This window comes from Dermacentor silvarum, chromosome 4 (genome assembly GCF_013339745.2).
Source record: "Dermacentor silvarum isolate Dsil-2018 chromosome 4, BIME_Dsil_1.4, whole genome shotgun sequence".
NCBI classification, from domain to species: Eukaryota; Metazoa; Arthropoda; class Arachnida; order Ixodida; family Ixodidae; genus Dermacentor; species Dermacentor silvarum.
Genome location: NC_051157.2, coordinates 50,814,790 through 50,831,072, shown reverse-complemented (window position 1 = coordinate 50,831,072; position 16,283 = coordinate 50,814,790). Strand labels below are relative to the sequence as shown.

At 48.5% G+C, this 16,283-nt stretch overlaps 1 protein-coding gene across 2 annotated transcripts in view; it reads right to left on the bottom strand.

The window, feature by feature from the left end:
- LOC119450003 (serine/threonine-protein phosphatase with EF-hands 2-like) overlaps positions 1-16,283 on the bottom strand; it is a 222,924-nt gene that overhangs the window by 133,711 nt on the left and 72,930 nt on the right. Inside the window, exon 1 of one of the 2 annotated variants that reach the window (XM_037713333.2) lies at positions 11,275-11,524. The exons of the other annotated variant lie outside the window; for it this stretch is intronic. Coding sequence (XP_037569261.1) covers positions 11,275-11,296 — 22 coding nt within the window. The 5' untranslated portion in view covers positions 11,297-11,524. Of the gene's footprint in view, positions 1-11,274; positions 11,525-16,283 lie in introns of those variants that run through there. 2 annotated transcript variants of the gene reach the window in all.

The following is a 16,283-nucleotide window of genomic DNA, read 5'->3' as shown; positions in this document are numbered from 1 at the left end:
CACAGACGGCTGTATCGTCTCCGCTGTATTATGTACAGTTCTATTCACTTGGACCTCAACGGGCGTGTCGTTAAACATCAAGACCAACCAGCCCAACTCCACGGCTCTCTGAATACCCTTTCTTGTACACTAGGTCCTACTTTCTCTTCTGTTTCTAAGTCTCACTCTCCTCAGCGGAAGATTTCTTTCACTGTCTCTACGAATTGCTACGCAATGTGCACGGCATTCTGCCTTGGAAGCGCGTTACACCGGGAGATATTACCGTGTTCATTAGTAAAGAGTTATGACGTATTATTTTTACGGCCATTATTATTATGTTAGGTCATTTTGAGCTAAACATGCCCGTCGATCAAAATGAAGAAAACTTGGCTAACATTGTGACCTTTTTCATTCTTTCGTTTATCGCTGTCAGAAGACTCGGTGGCAGCGAGATACCGGGGCAAAGGGGCACGGTAAACTAATAAGGACGTCATCAGAAAGCCAAGGCTGTCGGTTCGTGCCACGTGGGTTTCACGCGTCGCAACAGCTTCACAAACGATGCAGCGCGTGCCGCGCGCGAGGGGCTCGGTTCAAGCGAGAGCAAATAAACGTGGACGTGACGGGCCGCTAATGGGGCAGCTCCGGCGGCCTCGGCGTGGCCCACAGCCTAGCCACAAGGTACGCAAATTCCTGCCACCACGCCTATATCAGCAGCATTCCACGGTTAGCTACGCAGCTGTGAGAACCTCAGAGCGAGCGCCGCTATTTCGCCTCCCGTAACTTCACGGCTGAGTGGGCGAGTGATAGAGGTATGTGGGATACTTGGCCACGAAGTGCTGGTCTGGGTTACGGAGGATTCCGCCGTGTTATCGCATTCCTTCTTTAAAGTCAATGCGAGAGGGAGAAATGAGGTATAAAAATTTAGGTTGGAAGGCTGACCAGACTGTTTCGGTTGGGGCTACTCTGCACGGTATAGAGGAGGAAGCGAAAGCAAGCACTAAAGGATGACTATGGCCCACTCTGAGAAAGACATCGAGGGCAGGATGGCAAATCCGACAGTGGCAACATATCCGGAACAGCATGATGGCGCTTCGCAGGGCTGTTGAGAATAGAATACAATTTTACTTGACACGAAGAAGCACCATGCACTACATTACAACGCTAATATATAAGAGCAGCATTTGCCGCTAAAATTTTGTGGATATAACGCGCCATGAGAAGAACATGCAAGGACCTCGAGAAACTAGAAGGCCGTTGTAACGGTGCGTCATCCCATGCCAAATGCATTCGCGGCGCGGTGTACATTGCGCGGGCATGCTGGCAGGCATTTAGTTGCATGAGACGGTTATGGTAAATGCTATATAATATGACTGATGTATAGATGCTAGATCACCGCTCATACAGTGCATTCATATTTTCCTTTCTTCTTGCTGTCATGCACGATCACACTGTTCATTGCAGTAACGAGTACAGATCGACGCCAAAGCAACTTGCACCTAAGGCAAGCTTGAGCTGCGGCTTAGAAACACTCGTTTCCGTATAAGAGACGCTCTCACCGAGCAGCATGGTAACATTACGCTTAGGTGAGCAGTAAATTATCTGGCAGTCGTCGCTATAGCAGCAGATAAAGCGATAATATTTCCCCAAACTCTTCCTCAGCAAACCGAAATTTGTATTTTTTCGTGAGATGTAAAGACCTCAAGCAGACTAACGATGTGCAGGCACCACGAAAACGAAATACCAATGAGCCCTTTCATTATATTCTCTGCTGCCGCAAGGTATTATGATACCTTAGCCAGCGCATAACATGCGCGAAAAGCCAGTGGTGAAAACATTAGATGTGGGCAAATTCTCTGGTTAAAATGTCTCGCTGTGCCAGATCGTCCATATAGGCATCGATCCTACATTGGCGGCAACTCTTGGGTATACCTCTATAATGTTACGGACAGTGTCCCAGGAGACGTGACATTCGCATCCTGCACAGAGACTTGCGTAACGTCCTTACGCATTGACGAGCTCTAAAGCGTGACATCGTGCTCACGTGATTGACAGTATTGCCGTTCCCATTGCGTGAAGTGTGTGAGTGACTGTCGCATAGCCTGTTCTTGCGACAAACTCCGCAACGCCTCGCGAAGTGCTTGGCTGCGCTCTCTGTCTAGCGCTACCGCAGCTGTTTACGTAACACTCACGAGTTCTCCTCTACCCCTTCATCAAGACTCCTGCTATTTCTTAATAAACAACCACGACAGGCTCAACTTTGCGTACACAACAAGATGAAGAGCTGCAGGCCCGTCGGTGCACGATTAAACTGGGATGAATCTAGCGGAAGCCGCAACACACAAAGAAGTTGAAGACGACGGAACGACGGCTTTGCTTGGCTTCTCTTCAAGAAGAGGCTTCTCTTCGAAATGGTTTCTCTTCAAGCCATACACTCACTACGGGGATTGATGATGATGATGATGAACCTCTATCATGGCTCGTACCCACTAAGGGGGGTACGCCAAGAATCGGGCGGCTAAAGAGTCGTATTGCGTCGTCTTTGTAGCGCCGTCATCTACTTCTTCGCATGTCGTGTTCTTCTGGTGCATTCTATACTCAAACAATTCGTGTACGAAGCGTCGTGGCCGCCGAAGGCTTGATCTCAGCTATAAGTGTGGACACCGGTAACGTCGATACTAAAGTTCCCCTGCGGAGTTCCGGCTGATCCGGGGCACCGGCCGCGCGACGCAGGCTGTCTAATCGCGGTTTCTCGCGAAAGCCGGCGGCAGCGCAAGACGAGACATCGAGGCGTTCCCGCCGCGGGCTCGTTTCCCGGGGCGGCACACGGAGAAGACCGCGGCGGCGGCGGTGGTGGTGGCAACGAGGAGTGGCGCGCACATGATCGGCGTGACCCAGATTGCGCCGCAATGGGTCCCTCGGGGGCACCGGCCGAGGCCGCCATAGGCGTTGCCCTCCGGTCCTCGCTCTTGGCGGACGTGAGCGTGCGCTATCTTCCCGCACGCGCAATGCGCCGCCGGCCACAGACGCGGCCGGCCTGGACCCGAAGTCCTGCGCGCCGCGGCGTTCCCGTGCCGGCGCATCAGCTGAAAGAGGCTCGCGTGGGCGTGCTCGCGCCCTTCTCGGCGGGCTTAGCTAACTCATTAATTCCCATGTTCGAGCCGCGTACTCATCTTGCCAATTTGCGCGGATAGTCGCTGAGACCAGTTTTCTGCTCGTTCGAGCGTCAGTTCCTTATTTTCGCTCGCCGAAATGTGCGATCATGTTATCGCGTGCGATTGACTCTGCGCATTCGTGCTAGTTATTTTACAAATCAGTTTGTCTCTTTATTTGTTATTCGTTCAGACACTAGAAACGTTTTTGTCGGGAGGAGTTTTCATCATTATAGCATGAACTGCACATCTAATATACTTGTATATGTGACGGGTGGATCGTAGCTTAAATACAATGAAGACTAAACTTGGGCAAAACATAACTCCACTGTTCGGATGGTCATGCTGTAACCTCTCGTTTGCGACACATGTACTTTTCGAATTAGGAATTACAGAAGAAAACTTTTCGGCAATAAAACAATTTCTGAATACTCGCAATGTTTTCTTTTTTTTTTTCTACTAGGGACATGGAAGGAGATAAAATTCCAAAGAAGAAAGTCCGCCTATTCGGTGCGTTTGCAAGCACACAAACATTAATTTTGACCAGAGCAAGCAAAAAAAAAATAATAATAGTAACGGACGACCAGGGGTGGCTTGCACGAACATTTATTAACGTAAATAATAACGAATGTTCCCTAGACAACTCCTAGTCCGCACCAGAACACGTTCTTAAATTCGTTATTATTTTCGTTATTAAATGTTCGTGCAAGCCATCCCAGAATGTCCAGCACACCAGGCAGACACATCGCTCAACATTGCGTTTATTTTGGATATTTCCGAGCGCCGACCAGTTTTAATGGCTGTATTGATTTTTTTCTTCTTTTTTTGCCATCTGTGGTTTGCGTCATCCCTGATCGTTGTCTGTTTTCTGATCAAGCGGACTCATTAGTTGAAGTTTAGCGTTGTACGCAGTGGGAGTCCCGTTATTCTTTTCGCGCTAGTTAGAATGTCCAAGTCCTCGAACGACCTGCGTATGAAATTTGTATTAACAGCAAATACCCGAATACGTTTACAAAACAAGAAGAACGGAACTACCAAGGTATTGCATAAGAGAGCGTCTACTGTCATAAATTACGATGACAAATATTTCGCATTCAGTAAGTCGTAATAAACACCTAGGCTATCTTGATTTCTCCCTGCCCTCTCTGCCAGGAATAACGAGCTCTCACGACAACATGTACACCGGCGTTGCAGTTGACAGTTTCCTTCGAGCTATTTTAGTTTTAGCAAGAACGCGAAGCGTTACACTTGCAACTCTACTCCCCGGAGTGCCTTTAGGGACTACATGTAGCTGAAGTATTTTTCTTACACTGTGTTGTACTTCACGCTATGCTTTTCCTCCGGGGTTCGTTGAATATTCCGCAGGCACTGAGCCTGTCGTAGGAGGTTTGCAGGAAAGCCTTACCAGATTCCTTCGCACACGCATTTACTTTACACCGCATTCTCAAGGAACCCGTCGACAGCCAATAAATACGCATAAAATGAAAAGGCCGAGTAAGTGGAGAAAGTTTGCGCACGCGGATGTGAAAGCAGGTACAACGCTTCCATCTTCGAAGGAGCTACAGGCACAGAAAACGGCATGTCCCTCGTGGCTATAGCTAGGCGGGCGAAGTGCCGTGGCGTAAATACGCTCCCCCCCACTGGACAGACAGCACTCACAGTGACCGCTCGAAACTGGCCGGCGCCAGCTGGCCTTTTCCCACGGGAGTCGAGTGACACTCGCTCCCATTTCTACGTGGCTTGGCACGGATAGACGGGTATAGCCAATGCCGGAGGTTGGTCCCGGCCATCTCTCGGCGGACGGGGTGACGACACGTTCGGAAAGAATGGCACTCCTCCTTTCGTAGCTTTCGACACCAGAGGACGCTGTCACGACAGGCGCCGTTCCGTGACGCGCGAAATGTTATACGGCCTGTCGTGGGGAGGACCATGTCGCTCCACCTTGCTATACTAGCGACGTCTCTTGTTGCTGCTGCTTCGTTACTACCGTGAGCCTTCACGTCGGCGTCCTTGACTATTATCTTGCTGTAACGGTCGACAGCGAGAAAGTATAAAAAAACGAAAATGGAAGGGACGGGCAGGTCACCCGTACCCGGGTTCGAATTCACGAAGCTTTTCGTTCGCAAGTGGCGTTTGCCATTGCCTGGTCGCCTTCGCCAATAATATGTCTAACAGCACGATTGGCTGCATCTGCTCTTACAAACAGTTCTAGTGAAAGTACTCCTTTAAAGCGAAGCTTTCCGTGCCTCTTCGACTTTCCTCCTACTGCTGCTGCTGCTGTATTGCTGATAATACGTCAGCTTGGTATGTGCCTGAATATACAAGTGTCACTGGGTATTTGCAACTGGGAATGTGTTACAGGGTATGTGCCCTAACAGACAACTTGGATCTTATGTGCCCATATGAAGATTTTTGGTCAATGCCCTAGAAAGGGTATGTGCCACTAGGAATGTGAATAAATATACAAGCAAAACAAGAGGCAAGAGGCGAAAGTTAGCCGAGTGTGGAGAAAGAAGTTAAGTGAGCACAGCTGAACCAAACCAAAATGGTACCAGAGCGGACATGAGCGAGGAGCTACATAGAAAAGTCACTAAAGGCTCATTCACACCGGCGACTTGAGGAGGTCGCGCGACCATTTGCGACTCGCGATCAAAGAGCGACGGAAGGCGACCGATGTTCACACCGGCAAGCCCGGCTGAGCGCGACCCGCAAGTCGCAATCCCGGAAATTATCGTTCTCAGCGAGAGTAAACTCGACGTATCGTGGACCAAATAAAGTTCACTCACTCACTCACTCTCAGCGAGAACTCTAGGAATCTACGCAGAGAGAGAGAGAATAAACTTTTATTCACAAAGGCAAGGTCAATTCTTCCTCGTTGGGTGGGGCCCTCAGTCCAGGGCTCCATTGCCTTGCACGACCCTGCGAGCCCGCTGTACCAGCTGTTGCTGTTCCTGCCGGCCTAAGCTGAGTAGTGCAGACTCCACGCAGCTCGCGTGCACTTCACTGGCACTGTGTAAATTGGTTTCGCGTTCCGGCAAACGCCATGGATTTTGATTCGGGCGATGGCTGGATTTTGATTTGAGCGAACAGGAAGACGTCATCCCTGTGCTGATGTGCGCTGCCGTGCTGACAGCTGTGGCAGCGCGGAAGCCTCCGAAGAAACGCGACGCTGATGGGTGCGCTCGCGTGAAGTGGCCGGCCACGCAAGCCTCCTCCTGCCCGAACTTTGGGCGCATGACAACGAGTATTATCGAGAGCAAGCCGTAATTTCTAGTTCGCATAGCGTGGGATTCGGTGCATAATATTAAAGCGAAGTTGTTCACCCGCTGTTCACCTTTGAGTGGCGTGCTCATCCAACGAACGGCAGCTGGAAAAAGGGGTTTGTGTTGTGCTTTCTTCTCTTGCTGTTTAGCTTCCAGCGAATGCGACCGCGTACATTCGACACGTTGCTGCAACTGCTGAGTCCCAGCATCACAAGACAAGACACCAACTACCGGCCTGTAGTCTGCATATGGTGGCGCGGACATTGCATTTGGCGTGGACGACGCCGGATAAAAACATATAACATCAATTTCGGCGCTGCGCTGATTGGTTGAGCAGCTTTGCGACTACGGTCGCGCGACGGAAAAATCGAGCAGCGAGCGACTGGCCCAAAATGATCGCTTTTCTCAAAAAGCGACCATTTGCGACCATTTGCGACTGGTCGCTTTGCGACTGGTCACAGGGGGGGAAATGAGACATCCACCCAATCGTAGCCATTAATTGCTACAAAAGAAACCCATAACGGGCTATTACGTCATAGAAAAGTCACTTGGCCCGGATGGCATCTCTAATGAATTCTTGCGACAACATGCGGAATTGATCGCGAAGCATTTGCTGAAAATTTTTCATGAGGTTCTCGAACAGCATAATTTGCCGCACGATTGGTTAATGGCGCGAGTGGTACCAGTTCATAAAATTAGGGACAGCACACAGAGTACAACATTATAGACCAATTTCAATTACATGTACTTGCTGTAAAATGTTCGAGCATATCCTATCAAAAAGCTTGTTTAACTATCTTGAAAGATCGAACATGCTTTTTTTTAATCAACATGGATTCAGAAGCCGATTGCCCACTATCGCCCAGCTTGCGGAAACATTACATGATTTCTCTCAGGTAATTAATGAAACAGGTCACCTATAGACGGAATTTGCTTAGACTAATCAAAAGCTTTTGACCACATTTCCCACTCGGACTTGATTGGTAATCTACTTGATCTCGGAGTTAAGTTAAATATAGTTAAGTATATTCGACCATACCTTACTAACAGAACGCAATATAGGGAAGTGAAAAGAAAGAAATGGAAAATTCTAAATGCAATATCAGGTGTCCCTCAAGGGTCGACGTTAGGACCTACATTATTTCTATGCTATTTTAATGGTATTACAAATGGCCTTATTAGAAAGATTACGGTTCGTGTATTTGCAGATGATTGCTTAATATACTCAAAAGTTTCATGTCGTGAGGAACAATTAGAATTAGGTTTAGCACTGGAAACAATCACCGATTGATGCACGCGATGGAAAATGAAAATAAATTACGAAAGAAACTGTCTACGCGCGAATAACTAGAAAAACAAGAAACATACATGTTACTTTTGAATTACAAGCTGGACGGTAAACCAACAATAAAAGTGCGCCACTTCAGGTATTTAGGCATTACGATATCAGATGACTTATCTTGGAAAAGCAGAACGCCGCGGAGGTTAAACCTTGGCCACTAAGACACTTGTTCACCGAGGGACAACGCAGCGAAAGTTACGGAATAATTTTGATAATTTTAATAAATTTAATGTGTGCCATAGTCTCGTAGTGCATGCATCTAGATCCAGTTCAGATGCGTGATGGAAGCAGGACTACAAGCAAAGGTTAGGTGCCGTGAAAGCAATCGGAAAAGAACGGTCAAAGCTGTACAGCTAATACTGACTTCCCTGCTTTCTCCTCTCATTCTGTAGTTGTTTGTCCCTGTTTACAGCCTTGTCCGATTGAATGCCAATGTAGAAAATAAAAGAATAACGAGCACGTCTACGCGAATAAAACCAACTATATGTGCGCAGGGGCGTATAACGTAAAATGATTCCAAACTGTTTTGATTCCAAACTCCTGACGTCAAATTTACGTAACCAACGACGCAAGCATCGGGCGGTGACCCGCAGCGTTGTCTGAACAACAAAATCAAACACTCTCCTCGTTTATAGGAGGTCACCTTCGTTCGCTTTCAAAACCAATAACATTGTCTACACTCAGCGGTTTTCTTTAATTGGTTGACGAGAGGCGAGCAGCACTCTCTAGTAGAGAGGGTTTCGATGGGGCCGAGCCAGCATAGTGAAAATAGATAACCGCATGAAAATGGTGGTGCCGGCTTCTCCGATTGGTCCGCTTCGCCTTACTTAGCTTGCCGTGGCTGGTCGAAAAATGCGGCGCCGTGCAACGGAAGGATAAGAATGCCGATAAAACGGATCCTCAGCAAGGAAGAGTTGGCAGAGCGATGTCGTATGCACGCCGAAAGGACTCGATAACGTTTTACTGCCACGCAAAAAGGTTTATCATGCGCAAATAAATACATGCTCACCGGCAGGTGCGAGTAGCGAGGGCCTGAGCGATCGGCGGGCAGCCATCTTCTATTCCTTTCGTAACGGGGCAGTCTGTGGCTATTCAGAAAAATTTTCAGTTTTGTTCGGCATCTTAATGCATTTTTTTTTCGCGTACACGTCACTTTGACGTTTTGAGTTTTCGCGGTTTTGTGAAGTCGCGTAACAAACAGGTGAAGTGGGCGTAGCCAGAAAACATTGGACCAATAGCAAAGGTCTAATGGTGAAAAGGCGTCGAATCAGGAATTATTATTTTCTTTTGTGCGGTTTAATCATGCGTAATCAGTGTGTACACGTTATATCAGATGGGGAGCTATCGCGGTTTTCGTGACGTCGCGTGACAGACAGGGGAAGTTGCGAGTGGCCCGAAAATGTTTTGACCAATCGTGGAGGCTGACTGCAGAAATTGGAATCAAAACAGTTTGGAATAATTTTACTTTATAGCGCCCCAGTATTTGTTTAAACTTACCACGAGCGTTTTATCTTTCTTTATAGCAAGCAAGCAAGCAAGCAAGCAAGCAAGCAAGCAAGCATCTCATGGACGAGCTGTAACTAGATGAGTCACATTGAACGACACTCGATAAAAGTGTTTCAGACAACATAACTTTCTCGTTTTTTTTCTTTCAGTTCACAAAGCATGCTTAATGCGAGGCGCAAGAGCTCTGTTCGATGGACCCTTTTTTTTTCTTTATTGAAGCCCTACTTTTCTGGCCTTAAGAAAGAAGTGCACAAACCTAGCTTGTCAAAAACACTTTCAACGTTTCTCAACGCAGTGAACTTTCACCTGAGATGTTTCACCTGAGATGAAACACCTGAGATGTTGGTGTTTCAATAGTTAACTGACAAGTCGGATAGTTGTGTTTAATCATCAACCTACTCAGCACAACAACAAAATACTTAAGGCTTAGGATAGGCAGTTGGTAGTAACGAAAAGTTCGTTTCGTAAAACGAGAGCCCTCCGAACTTCCCTAAAAGTGAGCGCGAGGTCATTTACTCGGGACGACCTGCATAATTACGCGAATGTGCTGCTCCTAATTTTTTTTAAAGCCAGTGAAAGCTGTCTAACCGCAACCGTCAGATTGTCTCGAGGACCTGTGGTTCAACGACCACCCCGTCCCCGTCTGCGCGACAATGTACCAGTAGGCCGTTTTGCTCTTTGAGCACGATAGCTCTCCTATCTGAGTCTCGGAAAAGTGCCAAGATTTCTGTGTCGCAATGAAGCGGGAGAGCGAGGGCCCCGCTCTGGCGAAATAAAAGTAACTCGAGCGACCGACCATTCGCTGATGTCACCCAACGTCCAAAGTCAGACATTGCCAAACTCGAATACGCTCCCAAGGCATACATGTTCGAGACCGATCTTAACCCTGAACATCCAGACGAAAGTTCTGGCTTTGATAAGAAACTGGAATGTTCACCTGGCTGACAGCCTGGAATGCCATGTCACATGTCTGCCGAATTATTAGATGAACGCACAAACACACGAGCACGTGAGATGAAAAACTGGCGTTCTATCATACGTGCTCAACAGTATCATGAGCTCAACAGTAATCGGCCCCAATGTGTTCTACAAGACGAAGTCTGGTTCTTCCAAAGGTCATCGCAGAAGAGGCATCTGTGAATTTGGTTTTAAATGGTTCAGCCGCACTTTTTCGTAATGCTGCGAATGCTCAGTATCCTTTCGCATGAAATCATTCGCGCGTCACCGCCCGCCGTCAAGCGAACCACTCAGGCGGAACAGACGGTGGCGCAAGCGCTGATTAAACGTCACTGGCCCGTAGACGACCGAGATACAATGCTTCGTGCTTGGGGACTCGTGTTTTGGCAACAAGGCTGTTGCAATGTGTCATATAGGCAGCAAAATAAACGAGAGATGGTCCGGGGATCTGATTGTTTCGTGTAACTTTATGAGCCGCGTTCTTCTTATGTTACTGCTTCTTAATACAAGTCCACTGTGTTCGCTCGCTGATTTTATAGGATTGCGCTGCAGTCTGTATGCTTTGGTCAGAGAATCGTGCTCCTTCATAACTTTTGCGACGCGCAGTACGCACGAAAATATGACGATGAGGGTCGCCCAAAGCACGCAGCAGAGATCGCAACCAGTATCTAAAGCAGACACTCCATTTGCCTGGCGATCACCTGGCATTGCAGCGTCGCCTTCTGATTATGTATGACGGCCTTCCTGCGTTACGCCAATGCTCAAAGCGGTTGATCGATTGAAGATTGTAACGGGCCCCAGAGCAAGACGCGGGCCACGAGGGACACCGCATTGGGCGCTCTGTCGGACGACGACCCGGTCTTGTCGTTAACACGTACGTAAATCTAAGTAGACGAGCGTTTCCGCATTCCGCGCTATCATAATGCGACCGCCGCTAACGTGAGTCGAACCAGCGACCTCGTGCTCAGCAATATAGAAGGTCACTGAACCACCACGAAAGTGCGTAGCTCAGGTTCTTCGGTCGTCGCTGGCAGCGTTATTCAAGGATGCAACACGTGAAACTATCAAACATACTCACGCATCGGCGGGAAAAGAGACATTCCGCAGTGATACAAGGAAGTGTATATCCTGTTTGATGGGCTGCTTGTCGAGACGTTGATCTCGGAGACGTGCACTAGAAACGACGTGACGGAAGTGGTCGCCCTCTGCGCTCATTAACTCACCCATGCCCACTGCGAGGCGACCCCGACGCGCGAGTCCGTACGATAGCCGCGGGGAGGCCAGTTGCGGGCTGTAAACATACGTGCTTGTGTGTGTTTAGCGTGCGTGCTCGCGTGCTTGCGCGCCTGCGCGGGAGAGGATGAGCTTGAGCGGGCGGCCCGCGCTAACCGGAATGTTTATTTTCTCTCGCCTCGCTATAAAGTAATCTCAGCTGGCGTGTCTCCAGGGCATTGCCTTCATTTCCGACGCGCTTCCATGGTAGCAACCTAAGAGAATTCGGATACAGATAAACACAAGTTGTCGCAGACGCTGAGCTCCACGTCTACATGTAGCTTTTCTGCGAAATAAGACTGTCCAGTTGGTGGATCGGCAATAGATCATAGCGTAATTATAACTAGAGGTTTACTGACGTGGTAGTAATGGGCGGCATTACTGACCGTACGTTGACGCAGTCTCTGGTCATACAGCATTCTACAGCTTCACGCGGTTTTGTTACGCAACAAATGAGACAAGAGCTTATCCTTTGGTCGCGTTTGCGTTCCTTTATTTATTTATTTATTGAGCGGGGACTAAAAGAGACAAGAGGGCTTTCTCTTGCACTTTATACACCAGTCTATCCCACGGCGACATTTTCTTTTGGCCCGTGCACCATCATAATTAAAGAAAAAGAAAAGTAAGGAAAGAGGAAGACTCGTCTCTTCACAAGCCAAAGAAAAGAAAAGGCACGAAAGGGAAAGAAAGAAACGAACAAAAGCCAAAACAAGGCCTCTTGTTTTGTTTGGTTTTGTTTTGTATCAGGAGCGGCGTGGGTCCCACCATTCTTCTCATAGGTCCAAAGTGGGACGCAAAGGTTGCGCGCAGCTAATCAAGGTGAGCAGGAGGTCTGACAGGTCGGCTTATCAAGCTGCTGGGCAACGGGCAGGCCTTTCTTTAGCAAAGGGGATAGGGCAAGCCATGGGGCGAGCGGAAGACAGGGGAGCGGGCGCCAGTGGCTTCGCGGGTATACACACGCGAAGCCATCGGTGCGTCCGGTATATGGAGCGCCGCAAACTTTGAAAACAAACAACGTCGACAAAAGATCGGCCGCCGGCTCTCGCCACACGCAAGCAGCCGCCCGGATCGCTTGTCGTCGCATGCATATTAAGCGCGCCGCGCCCGGAACCGAGGGGAAGAGAAGGCAACGCCAAAGAGGCAGCCGCCAGTGGAGATTGGCGCCTTCAATTAAAAGCGGCCTCCGCATTCTTTTCTGCTTCGCCCCCCCCTCCCTTTCCTATTTCCTCCTCGCCCTCTCAGCGTGACAGCGTTCGACACTTAGAACACTTTTAAAAAGTCGGCGCCCTTTTCGACTCGCTTCGACGGCGTCTGACGCGTTCTCAGAATTGGTTGCCCCGCAGTGTGCATTGTCGTTGGATTGCGCGCTGCAGGAGCCTGGCGTCGACGGTCTTGCCTGTGCGCCTAAACGAAGAATAAATTGCCCGCTACAGCCTTCTCGAGAAGTGCCGCGTCATCGGTTAAGCAGCAGCGCCCTCTCTTGACTGGCTTTGTATATTCAGACACTCTGGTATGCAAAAAGGCCTTCGAGGAAAAACGATTAAAAGATTGGTGAACTGCCTCAACTGCCGACCTCTGAAACTCTCGAAGACTCTGTACTATTGTTCGGGATTCATTTGGTAAGCTTACTGCTCTTTCAAGTCACTGGTGGTGTGCGAAAGAAACTACACAAAGGCATAAGTGCGGTAGATAGACTTCCCTTGTGCTGACATCTTTCCTTCCTTCCTTTCCTGTCGCAAACTTTCGAGAGATTGAAAAAAAAAGTAATGAAGAGAAAAGCTCGTTTTTGGAAGCAGCGCAGTCCACTCGCGGTGTTTCGGAAACAGACGCCCGAAGCTTAAAAGTTTGAAGGCAAATAGCCCGGAGCTAGGGAGGCAGACTTCGTAACAGCGACGATTGCGCCACTTTCGCAGTGGTCAACGACACGTGGGCTTCATTACGCTGTACCCTATGGCGCTATATAGTGTAATGTTTGCCAATTTCATCCACATTGATTTTTTTTGTCCTTTTATTTTTTTTTTTATTTACTCTCATCTGGCGCTGAGCAGTAGAGAGACACTTACGCACTGCTTCTGGGGCGGCCAACTCGTATTACGAACGCGGCGCAATGTGAAATGCAGCGAATCTGCCACTACTGGGGTCTGGCGGCGCGTTCCTAATGCGCTCTGTCGTCATTGTCCGCGGCTGAGACCAACGACGTCAACAGCAGCATGATCGCCCAGCTAGGGAGCTCGCAGCTCGAGCGAGGTCGGCCGAAGCGAAGCAGAATGTGAACAGGATGTCCGAAGCCTCGCCCTTGTGTATAGTTATTTTTTCAGCCTTTCTTTTTCGTTTTTTTTCCAGTGAGTATCATGTCCGAATCGTGACTTATATTAAAAGAGAAAGCTTCATACATCGCAAGCACTACATGGCGCTCTGCATATTCAGAAATGACCTTGGCTGACTGCTTATTCTACTCTCTCATTGCACAAGGGAATAATAAGGGCGAGGGAAAACAGCGCGACTAGTTCTGCACGTCTAGTTCTGTATGAAGATGTCGAAATCGATTATTCCCTCGGCAACTTTCTTTTAACGATCCTTATTGTCCACTACGTGCATAAGTAGTTTTAAGACCGGCTACGGGCAAACGCAGGGGTCTGAAATTGATCAATCTCTCTACCATTCCTGCTATCTGTGGTTCATATGGAGAGCAACTGCAAAATTAGGACTCGTCCTCTTTTTTTCGTTGTTGTTTTGGTTAAGTCGTTTGTAATCGCTCGTTCCTTTCATACGACGTCGAGATATTGGCTGTCCCTTCGCCGAATACGGAAGGCGCTATTCACGAACCTGTTTGAACGCCCCAAACAAACCCGCCAATGATTCATAGCCGGCTTGTCTACGAAAAATAAATTAAGGACGACCAGAAAGACATCGTTCTTCGTGAATATCCACCTATCGGAAGCGTCGCGTGCGCTGCATCAGGGCAGAGCGAGTGCGTTTGTAATGACGAAATATGAGGGATTGCGAGTATGACAGGAGCAAGGAAATATATTAGCTATATGCTAGCGAGAGTTGTTATAAAGTCTCTTTAAAAATGACCTGCCCGAGCGATGCGGTAGCCGTGGCATCTTACTACGCAGCACGAGATTGCGGTTTGGATTCCCGCAAGCGGCAACCGCATTCTTATAGGGCCGGAATAAAAGATAATAAAAATAAAGCATTCGTTTATTGAGCTCCGAGTGAACGTTATACCCTAGGTGGGCGAAATTAATTATGAGCGCTCAACCACGGCCTCTCTCATAGCATAAGTGTTGCTTTTCGATGTTAAACTCTATCAATTATATATCCTCTAAATAAAAGAGGCCGTCTCTTGCAACGATTCATTTCATCTTTCCATTCTTCTGAAACTTCAATTGCATTGCTTTGGACACCGCTGTGCCACTCTTATTACCGGCATCGCCTACGTGGTAAGACGGGGGATTAAAAAGAAGCACGATAAATGAAAGGAACCAGGAACTACTACCAAATTGCAAAATACGCTTCGAGGCATCGCTACGTTATAGCGATATCTTTTCCTATGCTATTCCTTTTCGCGCTTTGTCACTGGTCAGAGCGCGACGCTGCGCCCGCGTTATCAATGGGATCAGCCAGCCGAGAACGGCGGGTGATAAGAGTGGTACATAGAATAGAATCAAGCGAAAGGCATCGCTACAAAAGCGAGGCCCAGTTCTCCTGGTAAAGTAGTTTGTGAGAACAGGTGGTGACCAATCGTGATATCCTATATATTATTAGTCAAGCAAGTTGGCCAACGAGAAACAGTTCTTACGAACGAAAGGTATCGAAAATTCGTCTCCTATAGCGCCTAATTGACGAAGTTGTTCTCGGGACGATTCGTCATTTGCCGGCCGCCTTGGCTAATAATTAGTTGCCTGTCACGAGTGGCCGAAGGGGGTCATTTGACGAAACGCGTGACGAACAGTAGCGTCAGTTGAGTGTAGGAACTACAACTGACAATATAGCATCGCCTTATTTTGCGGATCTTGCGCGGAAAACAGTGCTATAGTCGATAGCTGGTTTACAGCTATAGAGACGAATTCGCAAGGTTTTCCTATTCGCAAGGAGTATATTTACTTTTGGTCGGACACCTTCGCTAATGATATACGTGTCATATATCGAAAATTGGCCAGTGTCTGTTCTTATACGAACAGATACCGCGGAGCAGACTGCTTTGTGAATTCGTGCCGTTGGACTTGTTCCAGACTTGTGATTCGAGCAGTGCTGACAGCTATCTTTATACACCTCTTGTCGCAGCCCATGCACGCGCGTAGTCCGCATTCCAGAGGGCGAAGCGCGTTGTTAATTATCTCGCGATTGTCATCGTGTCATTTTCCCGACGCCGTATTTACATGACGCACGCTTCACTCCGTGCTCAAGCAGACGGCAAGTCTTTATCGCAATAAAAAAAACAACAACAAAAAAAAAACAGACTCGTCAAAAGGAAGAGGAAGGAGCAGAGAGAGCGAGTGAGAATCTCGCGAAACTGCAGAGTGTGTCAAAGTGGCGTGGCATGTGCTGTAGCTTTCGCGCGCTCTTTCCCAAGACCTGTACGTCGGGCCTTGAACGAAAGGAAGGTGCGGCTGGCGGCGGCAGCGCGGCTCGCGAAATACTCCTCCGAATACCGCTTTTCCGAGGCGCATCGGCCGGCGTTTCGGATGGAACGAGCGGCCCACAAGACACGGGCCACCGCGACTGATCGACCAGAATGCGGCACATGTCTCTGGCTGCATATGCATCGCCCGGCGCGGAACGTACGCGCACAGTGGCTGCGCGAGTATG